Raw genomic sequence first — 26,234 nt, 5'->3', positions numbered from 1 at the left:
GCATGGTGAAGGACGACTCTGCTTCCTCGCCCAGGACTTGGGTTTCAGTCCCACACCACAGGGCCGGGCTCCCCCCCCCTCCCCTCCCCCCTCCCCTCCTCCCCTCCCACCGCAGCAACCACAGGTGTGCAGCATGACGCAGGTGCTCTGCCCGCTCTGCTGGACACTGCCTGGTGCAGTGGCTCCGTTGTGCTGGACATCCCTGAAAAGACCCAGAAATCACGTGGAAAGAGAAGCAGAATAGGACTTTTATTTTACATAGACCCACAAATGCCTGCACAAGGAGGTGTCCACTTCTAGAACTTACGCATTTTCTTCAGCACAGACGGGAAAGCCAATGGCATGCTTAACTTGTTGGAGACTTTGGGTGGAGCCCTAAAGACAATGCACACCCAGAGGGACAGGCGAGCGGTGTCCCATGAGGATGCCGGGTAGCAGCTGGAGGGTCCAGGTGCAGGCGGACACCAGGGGTGGGGCAGCCGCAGAGGTCAGCCAGCTGAGCCGCAGGAAGCAGCAAAGGAGGATGTGCCAGGCGCGCTCGGAGGCACAGGCCCCCACCACAGTCAGATGACTTGAACTTGATCACCACAGACCAAAAGCTGTTCCCATTTGTTTTAAGGCTAAGCAACTACAACATAATAAGACCCTCCTCTTCACCAATCCCAGGGCCACTGTTTTACTCGGATGGTTCAGAAATACTGACTTTTGCCCTGGGTGCTGGCATCAGAAAGATCAGGTCTTTGTAGAGAGTATTTGATAGCAGAACTTGGACCAGCCAACAGTGTTATTCACCATGGAATGTTTTACAGACCTGTTCAAAATCCCTGGAAATCGACAACGAAAAACTATAGGTGCTAGGTCAGAGGAAAAGGAAGGCAGGGCCCAAGGCACAGGGCCCATCAGACGCACCTCGAGCTCTCGCTCACACAAACGCTCACCGAACAACTCACACATGGCTTTTCCATTCCTCTAGAAAACATCAGGACTCACATTCACCTGAACTTTCTAAAAAAGTTTAACCCCAGTGACAGGCTGGCGTTTAAAACTCACACAGTATAAAATATTCACGAAACGTTTTGTAAGCTCCCTGTCCCAGCACTTAATAAAATGCAAATGGCCTAGTAGAAAAGTTCCCCACACAACAGTTCACAAAGCGCCTACCGGAAGTGACTTTCAGGCTCATCATGATTGCTTTAAAGTTCTACTTTAAAGTCACCACTGGATACAAAAGAAAGGCACAGGAAGGTGAGGTGCAAACCCCGTGAGACACACACAAAGTCAACCGCCTTAGGAACACGCCTGTCAAAGGCTGCCCATGTTGACACCTTTGGTATACAACAGCAACGGTCCCTTAGGAAGCACACAGACCCATCGTCCCTGCCACACACCTCTCCTGTCACTACTTTACCTCGTCTCAACCAGCCATCGTCAGTCACAGTTCACTGCTGTCCCTGTGCAGGCACAGAGAGCTGGGAGGTAGGTGACTGGGAAAGTCCATCCCACACAAGCACCGGCCACAGCCAGGCTCCAACCCGGGCCACCGAGGGCCACACGCACACATCCCCACCCACAGTCACACACATTCCTTCAACAAACGTGAACTGAGACACAAAAGGGACCCAAAGGTATCTGTACCTCCTCACCTGTTCACCAACGGCCACTGTATTCTGTATAGAAATCAGAAAGACACAAGGGGCTCTCCAGGGGATGGCTGTTCATCGCAGGGAAGCCACCCGAGATAGACAAGCTCCCTTGGGGCGGGTGTGAGGGGTCCCCGCCTGATGCCAAGCCGGCAAGGCAGCTGGGGCCACACTTAATTTGTCACCACAGAGGCTAAGACAAGCTCAGCTCCACGGGGAAGGGGCCGAGAGGAGTGGGCCCTTGGAGCGGCACCTTGTGAGCTACACCTGGTGACCTTCTTGGAATGGAGTGGGTCAAGGACAGCAACCCAGAGGGGCAGGAGTCAGAGAAGGAGCCAGAAGGGAAGCTCAAGGCAGCTAGAGGCGTCCCCTGAAGGCCTAGGCTACGGGACAGTTGGGAGCAAGGAGTCCCTAGGTCCCAGCTGCACTGCTCTAAGCTGTACCTGTCAGTAAGTGCCAAGCACACAGCCCTGTCACACAAGGGACTTCCGCAGAGCCGCGGAGCGCCTGCTCAGTGCCTAGGAGCCAGGAGGCAGGCTGCGCAGGGTGGAGGGTCACCCAGCAGGCAGTGCAGGGACCCCCGAGGAATTGTCACGTGAACCTTTAGGGAGTGTCAGTCACTCAAGGAGCCCTAACAGTCAACACCCACAACAATAAATACTGCGACAAAGTTCTCAACACTCCACTCATTCAGACGTTTCTTCTGAGGCCGGGAAGCCCGGCTCGCAGACTCGGCTCCGTGCGAATGCAGAGCCTCCGGCGGTTGGTTCAAAGGGGCACGAACGCCTGGGTCCAAGCCACCCAGGCGCCTGGTCAAGAAACAGCAAAATAACCACGTGGCTTGCTACAGAAGGACCTCAGGCCCCAGGGGGTGGAGGGGCCTGAAGCCTGACGGGGTCTGAGTGTGGCGGGGCGGGGAGGCGGGAGCGGGAGGGTGGCTCGGCCGCCTGGTCATTGGTGGAGGTGGGCCCGGTCGTCTGGCCGCTTGATGTGGATCCGCCGCACACGCTCGATCCTTTCCCGCTCCCGGTCCTCGTCCTCATCTGGGTGATGAGAGCGGCCAGCAGCCCCACCAGTGGCCTCCAGGAGTGCATTGTCAGGTCCCCGGCCATCCTGGGCCTCGTACAGCAAAATATTCAGGGTCTCCTCATAAATCCGAGCTTCAGGGAACTCAACCTGTATCCCCACAAAACAAGGGCGGCAGGTTAGCATGACCCCCAGCCCTGAGCTGGCTCCCACCTGTACTTCTGAGCAGGCCACCAGCACCCCACAGGCCCGGGGTGACAGTGAAGGCTGCCACTGTCAAGGCAGCCTTTGTTTGCAGTAGACGACACTTGCACACAGTGCTACGTTCACCAGACACCAAGGGGACATGGTGGACAGGCCTCCCACGCCCCATTTCCCTCTGAGGCCAGGCTTCGTTTTACCCTGACACCCATGCGTGTGAACATATGTGTACCTCCGCAGGGTCACATAAAGGTGGCCACCCTGGAGATCCCCATGTACCATCCTGTCCCAGGCCTGGCTTGGAGATTCTGCCACCTCAGGGATTAGGACGAAGCGATCAGGCAGGGGCCACTGATGGCGTTGAGGTCGTCCCCAAGAGGTTGATACTAACACTGTGGCCTGAACCCATGTCCACCTCGACTTACAGCAGGCTGTGAAGCAACTGTTTCTGAACAAGCGCCAGCTGGGGACCCGGGAAGCACACAGTATCGTCTGATTGGCAAGGGGTTGTGCTGAGTGTTCCAAGAGGAGGAGGCGCACGGCTCGTCCCAGATATGTGACTCACAACCAAGACTCGGCTTTTAAAGGGCAGGATTCTGAGGTTCTGGGGAGATGAGTGAGCCACCCCACCCTGTTTTCACTGAAGCAATTAAGCCAGGAGGGGACGCACAGCAGCTCAGCAGGACTCGGAGAGGTCAGCGGGGCACAGATGGGTGGGGGTGGGGGCAGGGGGTACTGGAGGTAAATAAACCCTAAGCAGAAGCATGTTTACCATCCCCAGCCAGCACGGATGCAGCCTGAAACCATCACTGGGACAGAGAAAACTCCAGAAGGTCACTTGTGGCCAGAGGGGTGAATATAGTCTATATTGGGGCACGGGGACAGGGAACTTCCCTGATATTCTGCCTCTATTTTCTCATACCCTAGCCCCAGCCAACCTGTGGTGGCAACCATACACAGCAGGGGTCAAAACTCAGAGAGGCCTTTTCTCCTGTGGCAACCGGAGGCAAACCCAGGCCCTCACACTCGCTGGGCAAGCCATCTTCCGTGAGCCACACCCTGACCAAGGACCTTCCCTTCTGAGGAGAAATGCTGTGATCTGAGCAGCTTGGGGAGAACCCCTGCCAATTTTTTCCCCCAGTCTTCACACTGGGTGGCCTCAGATACAGGCTCAGCCACAGGAACTGGGGAGCAGAGCGAGGTAGTTGAGGCCCTGGCCCTCTGGCCAGACAAGTGGAAAGGAAAACCCAGGGAAGCTGACATTGCTCAGGCCGTTGGGAGGAAGGGAGCCTGAGGAAGTGTTCTCTAAGGCTGCACAGATGCCTGGAGTCACCCCGGCCGCAGGACCTGCCCCCCACAGCACCATCAGATGGGAAGACCGGACAAGGCAACGGGCACTGCCCACACAGCCTGGCCACAGCACGAGCACAAAGATGGACAGATCTGAAGCTCTTGAAAACTGAGCTATTGCTGAAACCACAATCCCGGAAGGCTGGCTGGAACCGGCAGCCTGAGCCCAGCTGGGTCAACTACTGCCAAAGCAAAAAGACCAACGTTCTCTCTGGAAATGACAAGACCCAGGGGCCCAGCAGCATGAAGTCCAAAATGTCCAGGACACAATTAAAATGACTCAGCAACAAAGAACTAGGAAAACCTGAGCTCCTGGAGAAAGGTCACCAACAGGTGCCAGTGCCAGGGTGACACAAGGTGCTGGAATTCATTACTTGACAAAAACCTGAAAGCAGCCATTGTAAAAGTGTTCAGGAGAGTAAGAGCAATGCTCTTCCAGCAGAGGGTAGCACCAGGCCCCAGCAAGGGATGGGGTAGAAAGAGCCAAATGACAACCAGAACTGAGAATTACAGTGACTAAAGCCAACACCGGGGGACCCTCAGCTCACTGGAAGGGCTCCACGACAGGAGAGGCCAGCAGAAGTAATCCAGTCTGAAGGACAGAAAGACAGACCAACAGAGAGCGGAATTCTGTGCTCAGTTATTATCGGGTCTTCCGTGAATCGGAACGAAGAACCAAACGGACAACACAGGCACCAAACACCTGCGTGGACTTCAACTTCAGCAAGCCACGCCCTTTCCCATCGACAACAGGACAGCTGCGTGGAGAACTGAAGAGCCAGAGAGCACGTGGAGTGCTGTGCCAAGAAGGACATTACTAAAACACCACCACAACAGGACACCTGCACAGTGACTTGAACAACAAAACGTGTCAGCCTCCTAGAAGTTAGGCTAGATGAAGGAGTGGCCTCTTCTACGAGGGCCACCCTAACCTGACTCCCTGGAAAGTCGGTCACAGGTTCCCCTGGGGTACAGTGAACCCTAAGGCACAGACTACACAGCAAAAGGAGCCAAGGCGAGGGGCCCTGGCCCTGGCCCGACCCTGGCTTGAGAGGCTTCCTAAACACAAGCTCAGGGCAGCTCAGAACAGCCCGCTCGTCTACAAAGAGCTGGACCAAACCACTCATCTCCAAATCCCTCTGCCCCCCATTAAGCTCTAAGAGGAGAAGACTCAGTATCTTCCACTTAATACGCTCATTATCCTGTGATGTTCGCAGAGGCAAACCAGATACATAACAACCAGACCATGAGAACGTGGAGGTCCAGCTATGGGAGGAACTCACACCCTAAAGAGAGTCCACAAGACAAACAGGGCAGGACTGACACGGCCTGTAGCTATGGCAAGGGGAGCAGGCAGGTCCCCTGCCATCTCTGAGGGAAAACCACTTCTGTGGCTCCCTTGAAGACAGTTTCTTGTAGGATACATCCTGAACGCTTGTGAATGCAGCCGGTTGACAAGTCAATCCTGTGCAGGGAAGAGCTCAGCCACAGGGGGAGCAAGGGCAGCCAGGCGACAGGTGATGGAGATCACTGGACCTGTCCAATTCTGTAAGTGAATTAAATTCTCACCAAATTATCAATGAAACAAGGTTCAGATTTCTACTGTGATTTTTTCCTGTGATTTTCTTTCATTTGCATTTTGCTTGAGGCCAGCTCCAAAATCCCACAGAACTATGTGCTTTTTGAAGCTGTGGGAGCAACAGCGAGCTGAACGTGAGGCCAACAGGCTATATGTGGGTGACAAGAGGCAAGGCAGACCTACTGACCGCATGAGTCAGCAGAGTTCCCACAGATGGGTTGAGAGATAAATGAAAGATAGAGTGTATTTACAAGCAAAAAGAAAAAGAAAGCAAGCCTACTCTCACAGCCCGAGGAGGGGAGGCAAGCAGAAGACCTAGAGTCAAGCCCAGTGACCAGTGGTGCAGACAGAGGTCTAGCGGCACTTGCTGTGCGCTCTGCTCTACGGATTGGCTTGGCAGAAGCCAAGGGAGAGACCAGGTCCACCTGGGAGAAGAGGATACAAAGATGGATCTAGAGTCCAGCTCAGTCGGAGCCACGTGTGGCCCAGGTGGGAACTAAGAAATGCCATGCAGGCCCTGTGCAGGCGGAGGGCAGCTCTCGGTCAGCAGGCAGGAGGACACACAGATGGTCGTGACTAAAGAGCTGAGGACCAGGTCTTGACAGCGGCACTGTTCTCTGGTGAGCTAGACCTGATGGGGTCATGCTGGTGGGCTGTCGCATGGAGGCGGCGGCGGGATGGCACAGACAGTGTCAGAAGGGTCGCCAGCGTCAGAGAAGACGCCGGCCGACAGCCCGGTACAGAGGTACAGGGGTAAATCTGACCACACGTGTGCATGGCAAGGGACTGGGGTGTAGCATGACTGTGTCCACTTGCTTCTCGCTACTGTTTCTCCCAGACCTACATTTATATCTTTCCAAGGCCCCAAGGTAGTGCTCATTTCCACAGCCACAGAGAGGAAGGCGTTTTAAAAGCCTTTCCTCCTTTATTTTGTCTGAGTGGAAGAAGTGCTCCACACCTGTGTTTCAGAGCAGCCACTCAGGACTGTCCTCTCTTGGACTGTCCTCTTACCTTGGTCTGCTTCTTCTCGGTGGCATAGACGATGGAGGTGCAGCACACTTCAGCAATCTTGCGGCCCTGACCATAAAAAGACCAGCAGCAGATTTCGTCGCCAATGACATCCTTGATGAACAGGACCCTTCCGTTAAAGCGCAGAGAAAGCTTATCGAACAGCTCAATGTTTTTCAACATATTGTCGTCTGAATTGCTGCAAAAGAGCATCCAGTAAGTGACCAGGAGCTGGTAAAAACTGCCACTATTTGCTGAGCACTTCAACACACTGGATCCTATTTGGTCACTGTCTCCCTTATCTCATTTCAACTAACAACAATCCCATGGGAAAGCACTATAGTACACATTGCTCAAAGAAGGAAAAGAAAGAGCGATTAGGTAGTTGTCACCGGGCACGGTGGTGCATGACTATAATCCCAGCAGCTCGGGAGGATGAGGCTGGAGGATCGTGAGTTCAAAGCCAGCCTCAGCATAATCAAGGCACTAAGCAACTCAATGAGACCCCGTCTTTAAATACAATACAAAATAGGGCTGGGGGTGTGGCTCAGTGGTTGAGTGCCCCGAGTTCAGAGAGCAATTAGGTAGTTGTCCAAGGCCAAAACTAATAAATGGCAGAGCTAGGCCTCAAAAATAGCTCTGGCCCCCAAGCCCATGTTCCTAACCAGTGGCACACATGCCTGCCCTGCACAACCAGAGACAGAATGCTGCAGATGTGGGGGCCCTGGCCACAGGCACCAGTGGGGGACAGCACCACACTGACACCCAAAAGGGGCAGAATGGAACTGCCCAAGGCAGACTTTTGATCCTAAGTCACTTCCTGGGCCTTGAATAACCTCATGAAATTCCCCCTCTATCCATCAAATTCCTGATTTAGAGCCACATATTCCCGAGAGAGCCAAAAGACATTCTAAAAACCCACACATACTGTTGGTGGGACTGTAAAGGGTGCAGCAACTTTAGAAAAGAGTTTAGCAGGTCCTTGATGACTAAGCTCAGTTACCATGTGACCTGACAAGTCCACTCCTAGGTATTTATGCAAGAGAAATGAAAACACAAAACACTTACACATGAACGTTCAAAGCAGCATTACACTCGGCAGCCAGAAGGCAGAAATGACCCAAGCGCCGCCCATCAACCCATGAGTGGACAAAATGTGGTCTATTCACACAATGCAATCACTCAGCCACAAAAAGAAATGACACACTGATTCACTTTACAGCATGGGTACACCTTAAGGACATTATTCTAAGGGAAATAAACCAGTGACAAAAGACAATATTCTGCCTGATCCTATTCAGATGAAATGTCCAGAACAGGCAAATCCACAGGCAGAAGGTAGATTCATGGTTATTAAGGCTCTGGGGGGAGGGGGAAGGGACTGAGGTAAAATGATGAGTGACTACTAAGGAGTAGAAGGTTTTTTCTAGGGTGATGAAGATGTCCTAAAACTAGACAGTGCTGAAGGCTGCAGAACTTGTGGAGAAGTTGAAAACCCACTGAACTGTATACACTTTAAAAAGTGAACCTTATGGCACATGTAAACTGGATCTCACAGTCGTAGCTACTGTCCACCTCTCTACCCCCTTCCAGAGACGCAGGGGTGAGCCTCATCTGCAGGGGCTGGCCTGGCTGGTGTGTTTCCTAGTGAATGCCAGTGTCTTTGCTGTCGGCCACCTTACCTGGTGTACGAGTATTTGTTGTTACTTCTGTTGTAGAGCAGCTTCACGGAGGGCTGTGGGTTGTTGGAAAAAGGAAGACGACAGTTATTTGGCCCGCTGGGGCAAGGAGCTGAGCTGCAGACTTCCCCAAGGCCAGGACCCTGCCATGAGGCAAAGAGGTGTCAAGCACAGGTTGCTGGCTGGAGGGGACTGTGTGGCCCAGTAGCGGGGCAACACGAGATGAGCTGCAGCTTCCCGCTCTGGAGCCACGTGAGGCCGCGCTCAGGCAGCTACACACTGTTTGATCTCGGAACTTAGGCAGAAGAATCCCCATGGTTTGGGGTAGCTAACGAAAGCACAGGAGAGCGCAGCCAACATACCTTATTTGACGTCGCTATGAGTTTTTGTTCTTCCTTGGATGAAGTGATGACAGGAACCTTGCAGAAAGGCTCGTAAGTTTCTTTGTTCTGCCAAAACAAAACATGCCTTCAGCCTAGGAGGCCTGCTGGGCACTGGATTTTTTTAAGCTGATGCCAGGCAAAGACAGGCTTGGGCGAGGGAGCTGGGGCAGGCGCAGCGGGAGGAGGGGAAGACTCTCCCCACCAGGGAACTAGGGTCGGGGAAGACGAGGAGTCGTTTTCCGGACAGTCCTGGGCCAAGGCTGTTCCAGTCTGAGGTGCTGAGTGAATGCTAACAACAATGACACACTTTCTCCACCCAGATGACACTCAAAACCAAACAGGCAGGTGAAACATGGGTAATCAAAAGCTCCTACGATCCCACTCTAATGACTTCAGAGGACAAGAGAGGAGGAAAGGAATGACAGGCGCCAGGGCAGCAGACGAGAGACATCAAAACCCGGAGTCTGGAAACATATCTCAGGTGAGTGGTGACCACGGAGATGCAGAAAGTGACACTCAAGTTGGCAGACAGGAAAGAAGCCCAGAGAGTCCTTGGAGAAGAGCTCTGAACGCTGGAGGGAGTGGAGCAAGGGCAGAGGATTGCTGGCACGTCACAGAAGCACCAGAGAGACCCCAAGATCTGCGTCCTTTCCCTCTCCCCTAACAGAAAAAAGGCCCATTTTTTTTTTTTTCCTTTCTCTACTGGGGATTGAACTCAGGGCCACTCAACCACTGGGCCACATCCCCAGCCCTGTTCTGTATTTTATTTAGAGACAGGGTCTCACTGAGTTGCTTAGGGCCTCGCTTTTGCAGAGGCTGGCTTTGAACTTGTGATCCTGTTGCCTCAGCTTCCCGAGCACTAGGATAACAGGCATGTGCCACCATTCTCAGCAAGGAGGGCCCATTTTTTTCTGGAGTGGTTTGCATAAGAGGGGACAGCACAGGACTGTTACTATTCTAAAAGTGGGTATTATGGTTTGGATATGAGGTGTTCCCCCAAATCTCACATGTGAGACAATGCAAGAAGGTTTGAAGGAGAAAAGACTGGGCTGTAGCCTTAACCCAATCAATGAATTAATTCCCGATGGGATCTACTGAGTGGTAACTGAGGCAGGTGGGTGTGGTTGGAGGAGGTGGCTCCTGGGGGCATGGCTGTGGGGGATATATTTTGTAGCATCCAGAGAGTTGAGTCTCTCTGTACTTCCTGATCATCATGTGAGCTGCTCCTCTGTGCCACACTCTTCCACCATAGTGTTCAGCCCTGAAGAATGGAGCCTGCTGTCTCTATGTTGACACCTCTGAAACCATGAGGCACCAAATACACTTTTCCTCTTCCACAATTTTGACGGTTGGGTCCTTTAGTCACAGCAGTGAGAAAGCTGACTAACACAGTGGGGACAGGTGACCAGCTGCATGCTAGGTGTGGAGAGTCCCAGCCTCTTCCCTCAGACTCCGGGAGGCAGCCAGCAAGCACACCCCACACACAGCAGGGGAGTGGAGGACTTCTCCAGGGAGTATTGCCATATGTGCTCTCCAAAGGCACCCAGAGTCTGACATCTGTATCCCCGCTGAAAAAGTCAACCTATCATCCAGCCAACGACAACAAAGGCTGCCCCTCCTTCCCAGAATCTTACTCTTCAGCTTCAGTGGAAGCCAAGAGCGTCAGAGTATGCAAGGAAGCCTCTCCAACGTGAGAGCCCGACATAAAAGGTGACAAAGCAGGGGAAGAAGTCCGAAGACGAAGGGAGCGGAAGGAAACTTCACCCAGCATCATCAGCAAGACAGAGCAGATGCAGCAGCCTCGGGAACAAGTCAGCAGGCTGTGGAAACCGGCTTCCAAAGAACAAGAAAAGGCTCCCGGGAAAAGAGCGGCAGAAATGAAAACTTCAAGAGGGCTTGAAAAGACAAGTAAAAAAAAAAATAAAAAATAAAAACGGCCAAGAAAGAACAGAAAGGTAAAGTGAGAGCTATTGGAGGAAAGAGAGAGAGGAGGGCAGCCCTGAGGGTTGAGCCTCAGCCTAATGGAAAGAACCCCAGAGGGCTGCGTCCACGTCAAAGAGTAACAGGCCCCGGGATGTGTCTGAACGTCCAATATGAGCAACTGGGAAACCAAGCCAGTAGCTCAGCTGTGGCTGAACTGTTCACCATGTTTACACTGCACAAGGTAAACTCTGAATACTGGTTCAAGCAAAACGATTACAAACTATTCTGGGAGAAGGCTTGGTGGGGGGGAGGGTGGTGTATGAGCTAAATTCCTGTTTTTTATAGTAATGCCCGCAGCTAACCCAGAAAACTGCAAAGCCCATACACAGCAGTGCAAGCAAGTGATGTGGAAATAAGAAAGAAAAGAAAAAGGGCTGGGCTGGGGCTCAAGTGGTAGTGCGCTCGCCTGGCATGCATGAGGCACTGGGTTCGATCCTCAGCACCACATAAAAATAAATTAAAGATGTTGTGTCCAACTACAACTAAAAAAATATTAAAAAAAAAAAAAAAAAAACTGCTGAAAGAGGCGGTTTTGGGGTGAGGGGTGGTGTCTTCCACAGTGACCGTGCAGTCCCATCTGACCTCCTCGACGAGACATGTGCTTCACTTTAACAAACCTAACAATGAAGTGTCAATGATGCAAATGCTGCAACATTTGTTAGCTTCACTGGATTGCCACTCTAAGCCAAGGACAGTGCCTCCAGGAGCCTGGCATTAGGGTGCTGCTCCAGTAGAGGGTCACATACAGCCATGTGGCATGGGGGAAACATAAACAAGAGCCTTGCCCCCCACACACACACACACATGTGGGCCTCTGACAGCCCAAAGGGAAACTTCTGACTCTCTGCCGTGGCAGACTGTGCTTGAAACAAAAGGCTACCGGCCATGTCTAGAAGCATTTGTTTTGTAGCATTTGACTCCAGCTAGACTTGACCCCAATGGTCCTGCCCCAGGCCAGCCAGGAGAGAGAGGCGTCTGTCTGTAAAGACTTTGCTGGGCTCCCAACAATGATAAATGTATCCAGAACAAGTTCCAAGTGGATCCAGAAAATGGTCCAGTTTAACACCCTGAGGGGTCTATCATTACTGAGGGGTTACATGTGCATGTGAGATGACCCAACACCACAGGGACTGAGACAGGGAGTAGCTGGGTGGCCTAGGAAATGCAGGAAGGCCTCTCTGACTGCAGGGGAGAGGCCCAGGGTGAACGCCCACGTCTCACTGAGTGAGGAACAGCCCCCATTTTGAGGAAGGGAAATGAAGAAGGCCGGTATGTCTGGTGCCCCCATGCGGGAAGGGGGTGCCTACTTGCAGGGCCGCCTGGCACTCCTCAACCAGGCCCTGGACCAGGTAGTACTTGGCTTCTGCTAGCAGCTCCTCGATCTCCCGGCGGCTCTCGGGCAAGGGGACGGCCCCATCTCGAAGGTAGTTGAGTATTGTACCAAAGTGCTTCCCACACCGGTCAATGAGGATCCAGCCTGCGGGGGGAGGGGGTGGTTATGAGGCACTGTTCCCACGGGAGGTACGGAGCAGAACTAGGGTGTCTCCTGGCTCCCTCCACCTCCTGAGAGCAGCAGCAGAGCGCCGCAGCCACAGCTGCCTCCTGCAGACAGCACTGACGCGGCCTGTGGGGCCTAACCCCAGATTCCTGTGGTCTTCTGCCCCTGGTTCCAAATGGGACTAAATGACCACATCCACTGACAGGAGGAAGGCTCCTGGGGATGGTGCCAGTCAGACTCTGCAGCAGTAGAGTCATTACTAGGAGAACACAGACTTGTCTCCAGACTGTGACGTGACCTCAGGCTCCTGAGGGTGACCCAGACACTCTCCAGACCACAGGAAATCCTATTTACAACTCCTGAAACGAGCACTTACTGACCAGGGACAGCAGTGAGACATAAATGGTGAACTCAGGAGATGGCCATCAAGCAGCCTGACACTCAGGGGATGGAACCTGCTTTAACTAGAAGAGAGAAGTGTCCCACTCCCACCTGCTCACCGGAACCAGGCACAGTGAAAGTTCTTGAGGGGCTGGGGCCAGGGAGACCACCCCGCTGTTTCCCAACATTCTCTAAATTTTGTCACTAGCTGCTGCTTTTCCACTAGAGAGCCTGAGGGGGTTCAAGATCTCTCCCCTGCAGTGCCACGCTCCTGGGTGGGACATCTGGTGGAGGAGCTAGGACTGAGCCTGGGAAGACGGCGATGGAGAAAGACCATCTCGAGAGACAATGACGAGTATAAAAAGAAGCCAGTTGTGAAGCCTCAGCCGTGCCAACCAGCGGGATGACCTCAGGCAAGGGGCTTCACCAACTCTGCCCCACCTCACGGGGACAAAATGCCAGCACCGAGTGGCTAGGAGGCCTAAACAGAATCAGGCCTCTGATTCCCCCCTTTCCTTCCCTTCTGCTCCCAGTTTGGGGAAAGGGGATGACACGTGCACTCCTGCCCCCCCCTTCCCTTACTTGAGTCCTCCTCAAATCCCTGGGCCCTGGATATTAGAGGCAGAGGGCAGTACAAGTGGAGAGCAGCAAATCTGCCTTTTTCACATGCCAAGGCACAGCCTGTCCACCTTGCTGTACCCATCCCCCACAGCCCGCCCCTGCCTAGCCCCTCTCACCTTAGTGCACTTTCTCTCTCTCTCTTTTTTTTTTTTTGCAATAATCGGGAGTTTGGTAACAAGACTACTTCCATGTTCCTCTCCTGAAACTTAGACACTACTCAGCTCACTGGCCCTGGGCCTTCTGTGAAAGGGCTGTCCTCCTCCCTCCCAGGTATTCCACCTGGCCTGCCACCCACCGTGGTGTCCCGAGTGCAGCAGGAGGGAGAGTGCCAGCTGAAGGGAACACCAGAAGACACAGCCTGGAGCCACCCCGGGTGCTGAGAAAGGAAGAGGCCTTTGCTGGCAACGGTCGCTCACCCTGCCCCGACCGTGACCTCCACATGTCCCCCCACCCCCACCCCCCGCTTCTTTCCACATCTGAGGCAACAAAATATGGACTTAATATCCTCCTGATTCAGCTGTCCACAGGGGCCTGCAAGCTGCAGAAATGAGTGCAGCAGCTGGAGCGCAGCCCCGCCCCCACCCAGGGATGTTCTCACCTCTGGCCAAGGGTGGCCGGCAGGAATGGGGGCCAGGGATGCCTGCACCCTGCTGTTCCAAGAAAGGCCAGAAACCAGGTTCTTCTGTGACTCTCCTTTGTCAAGTAACTTACAAAGAAAAAGTCACCAATTGAGCAAGGACCACATGACAAACACAATGCAGGTCCAGGCTGAACTGGGCCCGTGGGCTACCAGCTTGTGACCTGTTACCCAGGATCAAATATTTTTTCCAAAAATCTGGCGAGATGTGGAAAGATGGTATTATCTTCCCGACTGATCTTTTGGGGGAGGTTCACTCCCTGTGTTTCCAAAGAGAGAGAGTCCCCGGGAGGTCAGTGGGGAAGTCAGAACCAGAACCATCAGGACAAGTTGGGAACTGGCAGAACCTTGGGCTTAAAGAGAAACGGCAGCCAGTTCAACTCGGCTGTCAGGAAGAGACCGTCCACATTCCGCCTCTGAAGTGTGGGCCACTCGGCTGCCAGACAAGAGCGAGGGCCCCGAAATCAATTATCCAAGTGACAGCCCAGAGTTTCCATAAATGAAGAGGCCGACCGTGACACTGGGCTCCGGCTCAAGAATGTCATCAGGAAATGCTTGTGGCGAAGGAATCATACTTTGGACAAATAAGGGCACAGGACTCAGGCGCTCTCTCCAGGAGGCTTCAGTCAGCACTCTGACTGGCTTTCAAGCAGGAAGCCGTCCCTTAGAAAAGCTCACAGGGCTGCGCTCAGAAAATCAAACGAACGTCGAGCAGCTCCTGTCGGTGGGGCGTCTGTCCTGGTGCCACGGAGCCACTGGCTCCTAAGGAGGTCTCCGGGTCCAGGCCAGAGGGCAGGATGGCTGGGCCCTGGGACATCGAGCAGCACTGCACAGTGGCTAGGAGCCCTTGCCTGTGCTGGAACTCAGCTCTGCCACCACCTGCCAGGTGGCATCAGCATTTCACTCAGGTTCTGTGCAGCAGTTCCTCCTCTTTTTTTTTTTTTTAATATATATATTTTTTTCATTTCTAGATGGATACAATACCTTTATTTTATTTTGTTTATTTTTCTGTGGTGCCAAGGATTGAACCCGGTGCCTCACACATGCTAGACAAGCACTCTACCACTGAGCCACAACCTTAGCCCAGGAGCAGTGTATCCCAAAGGGTCAGCACAAAGACAGGGCGCCAGATGTATACAGCGCACACGGCGCGTCTGTTGGCAGACTAAAATTTGCTCTAGGTCTTTGACAATGAGACCTTCACACGTCTCGTCATTGTCATTAAAGAACAGGGCAGCGGCAGCATCTAGAGGGGGCAAACCCAGGAGGGAGTGTGTGTGGCACCCAGAGTGCCAGGGCAGAAGGCTGCTCTGGGGCCAGGGGTGCTGGGGTTGGCTCCCGGCTCCCACCCCTACAGCTCGCCTCGCACTCCGTTCCCTGGGAGGTCTCATCTCTGGTTTTCCTTTCTTCCTCTGGGGACAGTTCACAGAGCTCTCCTCGCCATATGGAAACACTTCTACATTTGTGTGGCTCCCAGGCTTGCTCGGTCTTACAAGTTACCTGAGCTGCTGCTTCCAAATTCAGATTCCAGGAACCCGCCTCCTGCCTCATTCCTGAACACAGATATCAGGGGCAGGGCCTCCAAACTTGGCTCTGCTGACATTTGGGACTGGATAACTGATATGGGGGAGAGGGACTGACCTGGGCTTCTAGCAGCACTCCCACTCCCAGCTGTGACAACCAAAAATATCCCCAGACACTGACAATGTCCCATGGGTTGATAGAGAAGTCACCTATGTCTGCGCACCACTGAGGTGGTGTAGCTGGGGCTCAGTGATGGAGCCCTTGCCTGACTTGCCCAAGACCCTGGGTTTGACCCCTAGCACTGGAAGAAACAAAAACAACAAAACAAAACAACAACAAAAAATTTGACTGTAAAAACCAAGGACAATGTTGAGGTCTCAAAAGGCTATTTTAATTAAAAAAGCAATGACAGGTCAAGTCAGGCTGGGAGAGAAGCAACACACAACCACAAAGAAACAGGATCCAGAGTGTGTACTTCTGCAAAATAGTATGAAAAACATGTAAACGAGACATGGGCAGCTCAAAGATAAACCCAAACCACCAACAACCATAAAAAGATACTCGATGCACTAGAAATTAGGAAATGGGAAATAAAACAGGTTATCATATGAAAACCACCAGCTTGACCAAGGTTAAAAGGTTGCCAGTGCCCAGTGCTGGCGAAAATCCAGCCACTGTGAGGAGGGCAAGCTGACGCGCCACCTTTATGAGGCGATACCTTATAAAGTTGAAGATGCTGGTCCCAATTTGCCCTCTGGGAATACACTTTGGGGCAGAGCTCCCGGGAGTGGGTGAGCTCTTAACACTGCAACTCCTGAGCTGCCTCACCTCCCAAGGTGAAGACAGGATCCTCTGCAAGCACCACAACGTGGCAAAGGCTGGGAAACGTGTGCAAGGGAGAATGTTCTGGAGCACTAACATTTTTCATGGTGGACGCTGAAAGCAATGCACACAGACACTAACAGCATGTGGCTCTGTCGCCTTCCCCAAGTTTCTAGAATGGAAACTCCACCACAGGGAAATGATCAAACTCCATGGTTCCAAGTCACAAGCATAATGTTGAACAAGCAAAAGCAAAGAAAGACACACACAGTACACCATTTATACAATTTAAAGCACACCATCAGGATGTCGTATAGGGACAAACAGCTATAGTAAAATACCTAGAAAGATCCACACCTGTGGTCCCCAACCCTAGTACAGTAGTATCATCTAGAGAGCTCCTCAAGGTCTCAACGCCATAGCAATACTTGGCTCTCTGGGCTAGGACACAGGTATCAATATTGAAGTCCTTGGATGACAAGGTTAAGATCCATCAGTGACCCTTAAGAGGTCACGTCTGGCAGGGAGATGGGTGAACAGACCAGTGGGGACAGGACCCATCAGAACAGGTGACACTTTCTACCTATTGCGTGGTTTCCTAGGGCTCTTCTTCAATCTAGCTCATGCGCTCCCTAATTCCAAGAGCGCTAGGTGAGACCCAAACCATGTGGTGGGAGGAGTGCCACACCAAGGCGCAGGGACCTCGGGCGACTGCAGGACAGTGCCAACACGAAATCTAATTCTTACTAGGAAAGGCACCACAAATCCACAGGACCCGGTGAGGTTGACAAGAGCTCAGGTAAAAATCACAGCACTGCAGGGTACAGCCTGCTGTCTGCCACAGTGGCCTCTCAGAAAAGCCACCCCTGTAAGCAACTAGAGCACACCACTCTTGAAGGCCAAGGTGGGCCATCCCCTCCTACTCTGCTTCTCTTCAGCGGGTTCTTCCCTCTTCTCTCTACACCCCCACCCAGGGAGGACTAAGGCCATCAATAATATCAATAATGATACCCGTTGATCAGTTTTTTTCAATTTATCTGGCACTGCATTTTTTTTTCCAGTACTGAGGATTAAAACCAGAGTTCAGTGCATGCTAAGCAGATGCTGTACCACTGAGCTACACCGAAGCCCCCTGTCCCCCTTTTTTGAGACAGGTTCTCATTTAAGTTGTCGAGGCTGGCCTCGAACTTCTCATCCTCCTGCTTCAGCCTCCTGAGTAGCTGGGATTACAGGTGTGGGCCACCATGCCCAGCCTCGAGCATCTTCTAACATCCCCATTCAATCCCCGTAGCCCTGCAAAGCATCATGCCCAGCATTGCAAAATGAGGAAAGAGACTAAGAGACAAGGCCACTTGCCCCATGTCACAATTCCAATAAATGGCAAATAGTCAAAATGAGCACAAAATGCCTGACACTTGGAAATAACTCCATCAATGTCAGCTGTGATTGTTACCATGTGGCAGAGCCAGGACTCAGACCCGGGTCTAACTCCCACCCACGTTCTTCTGTTTAGGAATTACCTGTACATGGTTCAACGCTCCAACAGGCAGATGGCCAGAGAGCAAAAGGGGATGGAGGCTCTTCCACACACCCAGATGGAGCCCAGGTCCTTTCCTGAAACAGCCGATCTCTCAGGCATCCTTTAGAGATGTCCGGCAACATGATACCGCACTGCTCTGGACCTTCAAAGCCCCTGTTCTTTCCTAGGCAACTGAGTCTAGCAGTAGAGCTTGCTAATCGAGTGCACTTGACATTGCTGTTTGTGGCAAACTTCACTACAGCTGACAGCTGCCCCCAGGCCAGGGTGAAGCTGTAAGATGCAGGAAGTGCAGGCCGTGGGTCAGGTGTGCAGGGTTTTCTCTGGGGGCAACAGGATTGCTCTGCCCGATGGGGATGATGGCCGAGGACCAAATATTCCACCTGACAGCTCAGGCCCTCACAGGGCCCCTGAAGGACTTTAGCACAAAACCAGCCCGTGACCCATAAGGCTGCCACACATTCCAGTGGTTTGACTGGGGACCCAGGCCCATGTCAAATCACAGGCAGCAGATGTCACGAGAGTGAGTCCTGGGGCAGGCATTTGCCTTTCCAGCCTCATAGCCTTTTTTTTTTTTTTTTTTTAGTTGTAGTGGGACACAACACCTTTATTGCACTTCTTTATTTTTATGTGGTGCTGAGGATCGAACCCAGGTCCCACCCATACGAGGCAAGCGCTCCACTGCTGAGCCCAGCCCCAGCCCACCCACAGCTTTTGAAAAAGCATTTTTACTTGCGATGCCAATTCCCCCCTTGGAAAGGCAGCCTCGATTTCCAAATCACTCAAAGGGTCACAATGAGGATTAAGTGAAATAACACCCATAAAATGCCATGCCATGTCAAGAGCTTTTTCTTGATAAGAGGGACTCATTATGACGTTTGTGACCGGTGTGTCAGAGATGACACTGCTTCTCCTGAGGTGCTGGACTTTGCAGGCAGCACTGGGCGAGGCTGTTCCTCGGCAGCCTCTCTAGGAGCGTCCTGCTGGCACTGTCATGCTCTGTGCAACTGAGGGATGGGGCAGGAGACTCCATCTCATTTGTAATATGGCCACAGACTGCCCAGGTGAGGGATTTCTAGAAGAGCTTCCACTTGGCCTTCAAGTGGCTCAGCAGTTCTTCCTAAGCCCCGCCCAGGAGACTGGGCAGGGCCCAAGAAAAACCGTAAGAATCCTGGGTTCTCAGATCCTCTGCTTCCTCCTGCTGCTTGGGGTTATTGTCTAGATTTCCCAGGCAATGCAGGGTGTGGCCAGCCCAGGGGAGCCGCCCACTCATAAAACACCAAGTGTTTTCCAGTGAGGTACAACAGTGGCCCTGGGGCTCTGATTTACCTGCTGCTTGACTGGAAACCCAAGTTCACGGGGAAGCAGAGCCAGTGCCCCGCCCCACTCCCGGTCTGGCCTTCTCCAAGGTGCAGTGGGAAACACCTGACGAGCCAGCGGTCCCCACAAAGGTCAGACAGTGAGACGTGGCCTAACAGGCTTAGGGTCTTGGTCTCACAGGCACGTGTCCAAACTCTCCCACTCTCCCAAGCCCACATCCCTGAAAGTGGAGAGTGGGGAAAACTGGCACAGAAGGCCAGTCTCAGAAACATAGGTAAAGCTATGCTGTGGCCTGGCCTAGTCTAAAGCATTCTCAGGTCAAGGAATGAAGGTCGGGGGTGTTTTGAAACTTCATATAACCTACCAACCAGGTAAGGACATACGCCTGCTAGGTGCTTAGTTTCATTCAGGTGGAATACTTTTAAAATTTTATTTTTTATTAACAGGACTTCCCATAAAAAAAGCAGCACATACACTAAACATGCATGTTCCAGATCCTTCCTGTGGGCCAAAATGAGAGCTGGGCATTGATAAGGAAAAAGGCATCAGAAGGCTCAGCCGCTTGGTGAGGATCGCTGAATACTAATGGAGAGGCCAGGGCTCAAATCCAGGTCTGTGAGTTTTTGTCAGGACAAATGCTTTTGTCCTAGGAGGATGGGGGTCCAGAGAAACTACTTATGCCTCTTCCAGGGATGACTGTCACTCTGAAGTCACAGGACAGGAAGAGAACCATCGAGGACAGCTAGCCTAACCTCCAGTTTGCAAAGAATCGAGCCAAGGCCTGGCCCGGGGAGAGGTTTTCTCAAAGGCACACAGCAAAGCAACAACCAGATGGAGACTCTAGGAGTCCCTGCCCAGGTGACTCTTATTCATCAGGTCTCAGCTCCAATGTCACTTCCTAGGGAAGTCTCACCTTGACCACTCCCCACAAATTAGACGGGTCTCCCTGGAACTCTCGGGGCTCCCTGCACACTCTGAGAACGCTAAACACAGCTGCAAGTCATACTTGTGTGTGCAACTGCCCATTTAATATTGGTCTTCTGAAGCAGACGGAGGTCCCCAACCACACACACACATGCACAACCAGAAGCACCCGGCCGGTGGCTTACCTTCACTGTCGGTGAGCACCTCCATGCGCCCACTGAACATGGCTTTCAGCATGGTGTCCTGCTTGGTCAGGGTCTGCATGGTGGTGTAGTAGAGGGCTCCCCCGACATTCAGCTTCACGTACTTGGAGCTGGGACTCGTGCCCTTGAAGGAAGTGGTGCGGGTAGCAGCCGCTGGCACCGCTGAGCTCACCACACTTTCTCCTGACATCTCTTCCTGCCAGTGGAGAAGACACAGGTCACCCCATCACCCCTTCCAGCCCAGGGGCTCAACCTGGCCTCCAGGTGTGTTCCGCATGGTGCTCCCAATGTTGGCAACTCAGAGCTTACCACAAAATCTGGATTTCTGACTTCTCTTAAAGTCAGAGGCCAACTGGGTCAGGAGGGCAACCACTAGTGGAGCTGGGGCACTGGCTGTCCCATGGAGAGGGGCACGCATCTCCCGGTCTGCACTAACCTGCACACAGAGAGTCTCACGCACTGGCCTTGGCTGCTGACTCCACAGCTTGGGTCTGCCCTGACCCTGTGTTACAGGGACTGCCTAATATCCCTACAAAAAAACGCCCTCGCTGAATCCCAAACTGGCCCCAAACACTGCCTGGGTCTCTCTACCTGTCCTACTGCCACATACCAACAAGCAATTACAAGTGCATCTTGCAGTTGAATTTCAGATGAAGGAAGCTCACAAGAAGTTGAGTGGGATCCCAATTCCCAGCCTAACACTTCTGGGGTAGAGGGAGTGTTTCTGAGCACCAAACCACAGAAACTCTTGGAAGCAGGTTTCTACACAACGAGAGGCCTCCTGGACTAGTGCTGTCCTCAAAAGAAGATCTTGTGAGTCTTCTTGACAGCACTGCCAGCTCCTGTGCACACTCAGCCAATAAATGGACAGACACATGTCTGAGCTAAGCAGGCCTGGGAAGAGAGACTGCAGGCCGGATGCAGGGACTCCAAGAAAACATTTTTTGAACGAATAGATAAAATTCTAGAGCTGGGTATGATGCCCAATCTGGGGCCCAGCACTGAGAAAGAGAAAGTGGCCCTGACCTCCAGACGCTGGCCTGGCCCTCACAGGGAGGCTTCAGTGTTCCCATGGCACATGACCAGGTTCACAGCACTTCACTGTGAGGAGACCACTCTGTGACTGTGCTGCCGCAAGACAAGAACAAAACGATTCCACACTCATGTTTGGAGACAAGAACATGAACGTTATCCACAACAAACAACCAAACATCCCCCATCCAGCCTAATGCAGGTAACTGCTGCTTCCTTACCAAGGACAGACCTGGCCCAGTTCTGTTCTCCCACCTCCAGGACAGGAGTCTCTGAGACCTAATCACAGAATTAGTCACTTGAAACACAGAGCAGGGCAGAGTCCCACTTGCTCTTTCTGAGATGCCTTAGCTCTTCCTCAGTGCCACAAACATGCAAACCCAGACGCAAACCCAAACACAGCTGTGTGTGACCTCAGGTATGCTCCTGGTGAGTTCTGACTGGAGGGCACTGAGGCCACAGAACTTTTTTGAACTAAACTGAAAAAATGATCATTTTTATGTTCTTAATGCCTTCTATTTTTTTCCAGGGACAGCAACATGTTTTTTACATTTACACTTAGAACAGAAATGCTGGGGTTTTTTGTTTTTTTAAATGGGATAGAGGATGAAACAATGCCAACCTATAATAGCAGAGGCCATGACTGAGCTACATCCACAGGCAACATGCCAACCAAGGTTGCCCAACTCTTCTGGCCAACCCTCCCCAACTCCAGCCACACAAGAGGGGCCGGGGAACTTGCGTGAGATTTCTGCAGAGAAAAACAAAACAGCCTCCTGCAAGTAAGTGCTTTTTTAAACTGTTCCTGCTTCTTCAAGTGAAAACATACAAGAAGGGAAGTCTTCAAAGGTCAGGATGAACTCACCTGGGGTCTCTGCGGCCTGATGCCAGACATAAAAAGAGGCAACAAGGAAGCTTTCCCTTCTAGCTTCCCTTTGAAATCAGTCCCCAGAGACCCTACACCATATCCTACAGAAAATCTCTGTCCATGTGATGACAGAAGTAGCTTATAGGAATAACAAGTTTCCCCAAATTTTGAAGCTTGGAGAGAAAAAGGCTTATGTGGCTTTGAGGAGTCTTTTTTTTTGGGGGGGGTAGGGAAATTTGCCCCAAAATGGAAATACTTTTCTAGTATCCCCAAATATGTTTATGGAAAATGGTCTAACATCTTACAAGGCAGCTACCATGAAGAAAAAAGACAAAGTATACTTCATACACTTTTCCTGGGTGTCCAGTACCTTCATAAAATACACTTCATTAAACGCAAATTACCTTTAAGCGTACAGCTGGATGACGTGTAATCAATTTGTACGTCTGTGTTGTCCTGGTCCAGTCAAAACAGAATACTCCAGGGCTCTAGAAGGACCCTCCAAGCCCCCTCAACAATTCATTTCTATCACCTCATGACTTTTTGAAATGCTAGTAGACAGCTGTGATTTTTTTTTTCCATTTTGTGGATTCAGATACCACTGTCCAGAGATAGTTGGTCCCTTCTCAAAGCCAGAAGGTGCATCAGTGATGAACAAGGGAAGGACATGGGCAAATCGTGGCTGGCCTGGGGCCCATCACCTGTGGTATACTTAGAGCTAAGGCCCACCCCTTCCTTAGATGTATAATATAGACCTCTGAAAAAAGGTGGAAGGCAGTGTGTGGTTAAAGGTTAGGAGCCAGACCTGAGTTTCAGTCCCCAGCCCAGCCACGTGATGGTGATGGGAACACAAGCAGATGCATGAATCCAGTTCTATCTATCAAACAGGGGCACCAGTCTCGCCTCCCTGCCACAGGAAAGACACAAAGCACTCAGCACAACCCGGCTCAGAGTCATCACACAAACAGGAAACACTTAAATTGTGATTATTTGGGAATGTTCATAAAGGCTCAAATTATCTTCTCTCCAGAGACCCTTTCTAGCTTTAATGACAGACTGAATTACTATAAGATAAAGGCAGAAGCCACCCTGATGAAGCCGGAGACTCTAGATTAATCAAGGAGAGCTCTCATCAGTCAGCCCAATACCAGGAGAGGTCTTGGAGAGAGGGCCTGGGCTGTTGTTCATGTCCCTGAGCTCGAGTTTCAGTGAACTGGGGACACAAGCAGTGGACAATAAACCTCTCACAGCAACCCTCTCTATTGCCAGGTCTCCCCTTGCATCTCTACAGGGACCCTGCTGTTTTGCTCCTTTCAAAATTTTGATTTCATTATTAACGAGGTTGGGGACGTGGAACGGGAGAAAACAAAACTGGTTACAAGGCATAGAGGTAATTAATACTTGAGATATTGGTTTGGGACTCTATTCAATCAGAAGTTTATTCCAGTTAGATGGGTAAGTCTAGGCTTCTCTCCTTCCCATCTGCCCTGAATATACTGTTGCAGATTCTAAACAGTGGCTCTCTACCTAGTCACATATTAGAATTACCAAGGGAGTTTACAAATACTGATGTCTGGGTCCAACCCATGGTAATTAAAAAAATCCCCAAATGATTCTAAGGTGCAGCCAAGAATTGCAAGCCGCTATTTTAAGATGTTCTAGACCCTTAATTAGGCTATAATTAAGTCTTAGAGAAGCTCTCCAACTTCTGGCTCTATTGGCCCCGTGAATTTCTGACCCTCACTTAAAAACAAACCAAAGCACCCTAAATAAAAGCAAGGGCCCCTTCCCACTTCAGAGCTACAAGCAAGAAGTAACTGTATGCATGCTTGAAAAAAATAAAAATCAGCCAAAGGGAAGAAAAAGCATTGTTCTGAACAGAGACCCAAGCAAGTACAGTATGAAAAAAAAAAAAAAAAGTACCAAATTCCTTTTACTATCTCATATGTATGTATAGGGAAACAAACCTGGACGGCAATCCCAGTCCACTGCCTGCGTGACGTTCAGATAAGCTATTTAACCCAAGTTTCTGTTTCTTAACTTGTAAAATGGAGTGTTAAAGTAATAATCTTCAAAAATTCCCACAGGGAATGAAAGTTAAAGCACTTGGCACCCAGTCCTTAGTTTCCCTCCTACCCTTCAAGCTTTAAGACGAGTTGTCCCTAACCCTGGCTAATAGAACCCATCTCCTGGGTGTACTTAATAAACACTGGTATCTGCCTGGGATAATCAGAATCTTTGAGAAGGGTAGAGGTGGCAGCTCTGTAACTAGAGTGTAAAAAATTCTTCAGGTGATTCAAATCTCAAACGATATCAAAAGTTCTTCAGTAGCTACCAGAGCTCAACCATTAAGTAAAGTGTTTAATCAGCTTGATCTAAGAATCAAGGGGGTTGTGAAGAAAAAATATGAGTGTGGGGATCCTTACAGCAGGGAAATTTAAGGAACTTCATTTAGATTAGGCCTGACACTTCTCCAAACCGAGGGCATTACTACAACTCAAGAAAGTCTGCTGTTCCATTTCAACCAAACTAAGTTGAATCAGTCACATAACTGTGGCATTATTTTGCATCCAAAACTTGCTTATAAGACAGTTACTGCCAATTCCAAGTGTTCCATGGAATGTGTTCCCATTTAGCACACAAACACGAACCATCTTTAGTTTAATGAGAGACTGTTCTCTCAACAGTCTAGTGAGGAAGATTTTACCATCAATGCCACGTTTTAGGGGAGAAAACTATAATCAAAACCATAAGCCCTCTGACTCCAACTCACACACCCTTTTCATTTCAGAGCTCAAATCAGGAAATCATTACTCTAAATCCCTATAGTGCTTAAGAGAACAGATCAATGGGCCTTGGCCCTGGACCATATTGATAGGGCTCAAAAATTTGGTCATTTTTAACAAGTTCCCAGGGAGTGATGCTGTGTTGGTCTGGGGACCAGTTTAAGAACCACTGGCTCAGATGGCCCTTATTTTGCACAAAATAGAGCACGTCGAAAAGGAACACAGATTGACTCATTTTTCTTCAGGGAGTGATATTCCCTAAAGATGGCAATGTTCTAGGGAAGTGACAAACAAGGAAAAAGAGGATCTGAGCTGATCTTTGGTCACCCCCACCCAAGGACAAGGAACAGACCCTGGAGGATGCCAAGTAAACAGAAACCTTCCCACAGGTGAGACAGCAATGTGAGACACACTCGGCTCCTGAGGTGTGGCCACCTAGGGCCTCAAAGGAAATGACTGGATAGGTGCCCAAGCGCCAGTTGAGGCTCCACTGCATGTTGAAGGTACCCTGACCTCAGACCCTGGCATCCCTGCCTGGAATTCCAAGCAATGACCTGCACACCCGCCTGCCGGCTCCCTGTTGCCTGTGCCCTCAGACCAACCTGGGAGCCCCTTCTCCACTTCCTCCAAACCCAGCGACTCCAGCTACCACCTCAAAGACCCCCAAACGCTCTGCTCCAAGGACTCCCACTTCACCCTCTCCGAACCCCACCACTGTCCTTCGCAATGCCCCAAGTTCTCATTTCCCACCCCAAATGTGTTTACAATGACACCTCTTTGTTCCCATAGTACTCTATTCCCGTGTTCAAACAGCACCCAGACACCAGCACCCCAGACGCCACCCTCCACTCAGTCACAGACGCATCTACTCCCCAAGCCCAAGCAGCCTGTCCCGGATCCGCGACAGCCAGAGACCCCCGCCCCTGCCAACTCGCCACCAAGGCCCTTCCCCCACCCGGCCTCGCCCCCATCCCACCCCCCACGGCCGCTTCTCCTCTCACGGCCACAGCACCCGCTCCCCGCGATCCCTTCCCCCTCGGCCGTTGTCCGGCTCCCTTGGCCGTCCAGAGACCCTACAGGATGGGCACCGCCCTCCTTACCATGAAAAGTCGGAGGACGACGGAGTCTCCAAATCCGGACTGAGAGAGGCAGGAAACACCCAGCTTACAAGAGCCGGGGGCGGAGGCGGGGCTGGGCGGGTACTTCCGCTGTCCACACCCCACTTCCGCCCC

At 51.6% G+C, this 26,234-nt stretch overlaps 1 protein-coding gene across 1 annotated transcript; it reads right to left on the bottom strand.

Moving 5' to 3' along the window:
- Positions 1-226: 226 nt before the first annotated feature.
- Positions 227-26,234, bottom strand: Kctd10 (potassium channel tetramerization domain containing 10). Its single transcript, XM_046464347.2, has 7 exons — positions 26,103-26,234; positions 20,299-20,512; positions 12,157-12,326; positions 8,846-8,932; positions 8,487-8,539; positions 6,808-7,003; positions 227-2,816 (listed from the first exon to the last, which is right to left on the bottom strand). Exons 1-7 carry the CDS (start codon positions 26,103-26,105, stop codon positions 2,592-2,594), a joined length of 948 nt encoding a protein of 315 aa, XP_046320303.1. The 5' UTR covers positions 26,106-26,234; the 3' UTR covers positions 227-2,591.

The sequence above is a fragment of the Marmota monax genome, unplaced genomic scaffold (genome assembly GCF_021218885.2).
Source record: "Marmota monax isolate L192 unplaced genomic scaffold, Marmota_monax_Labrador192_F-V1.1 WCK01_AAM20220418_F8-fsc00269, whole genome shotgun sequence".
Classification (NCBI taxonomy): Eukaryota; Metazoa; Chordata; class Mammalia; order Rodentia; family Sciuridae; genus Marmota; species Marmota monax.
This window is presented reverse-complemented; position numbering and strand designations above follow the sequence as displayed.

Excerpts from the sequence above, each read along its gene's own strand:
- Kctd10 (XM_046464347.2), bottom strand. Across the intron at positions 12,327-20,298 it reads GGTGCTCACCGACAGTGAAG|GCTGGATCCTCATTGACCGG; the intron begins GTAAGCCACCGG and ends CTCCCCCCGCAG. Across the intron at positions 8,540-8,845 it reads TCATAGCGACGTCAAATAAG|CCCTCCGTGAAGCTGCTCTA; the intron begins GTATGTTGGCTG and ends AACAACCCACAG.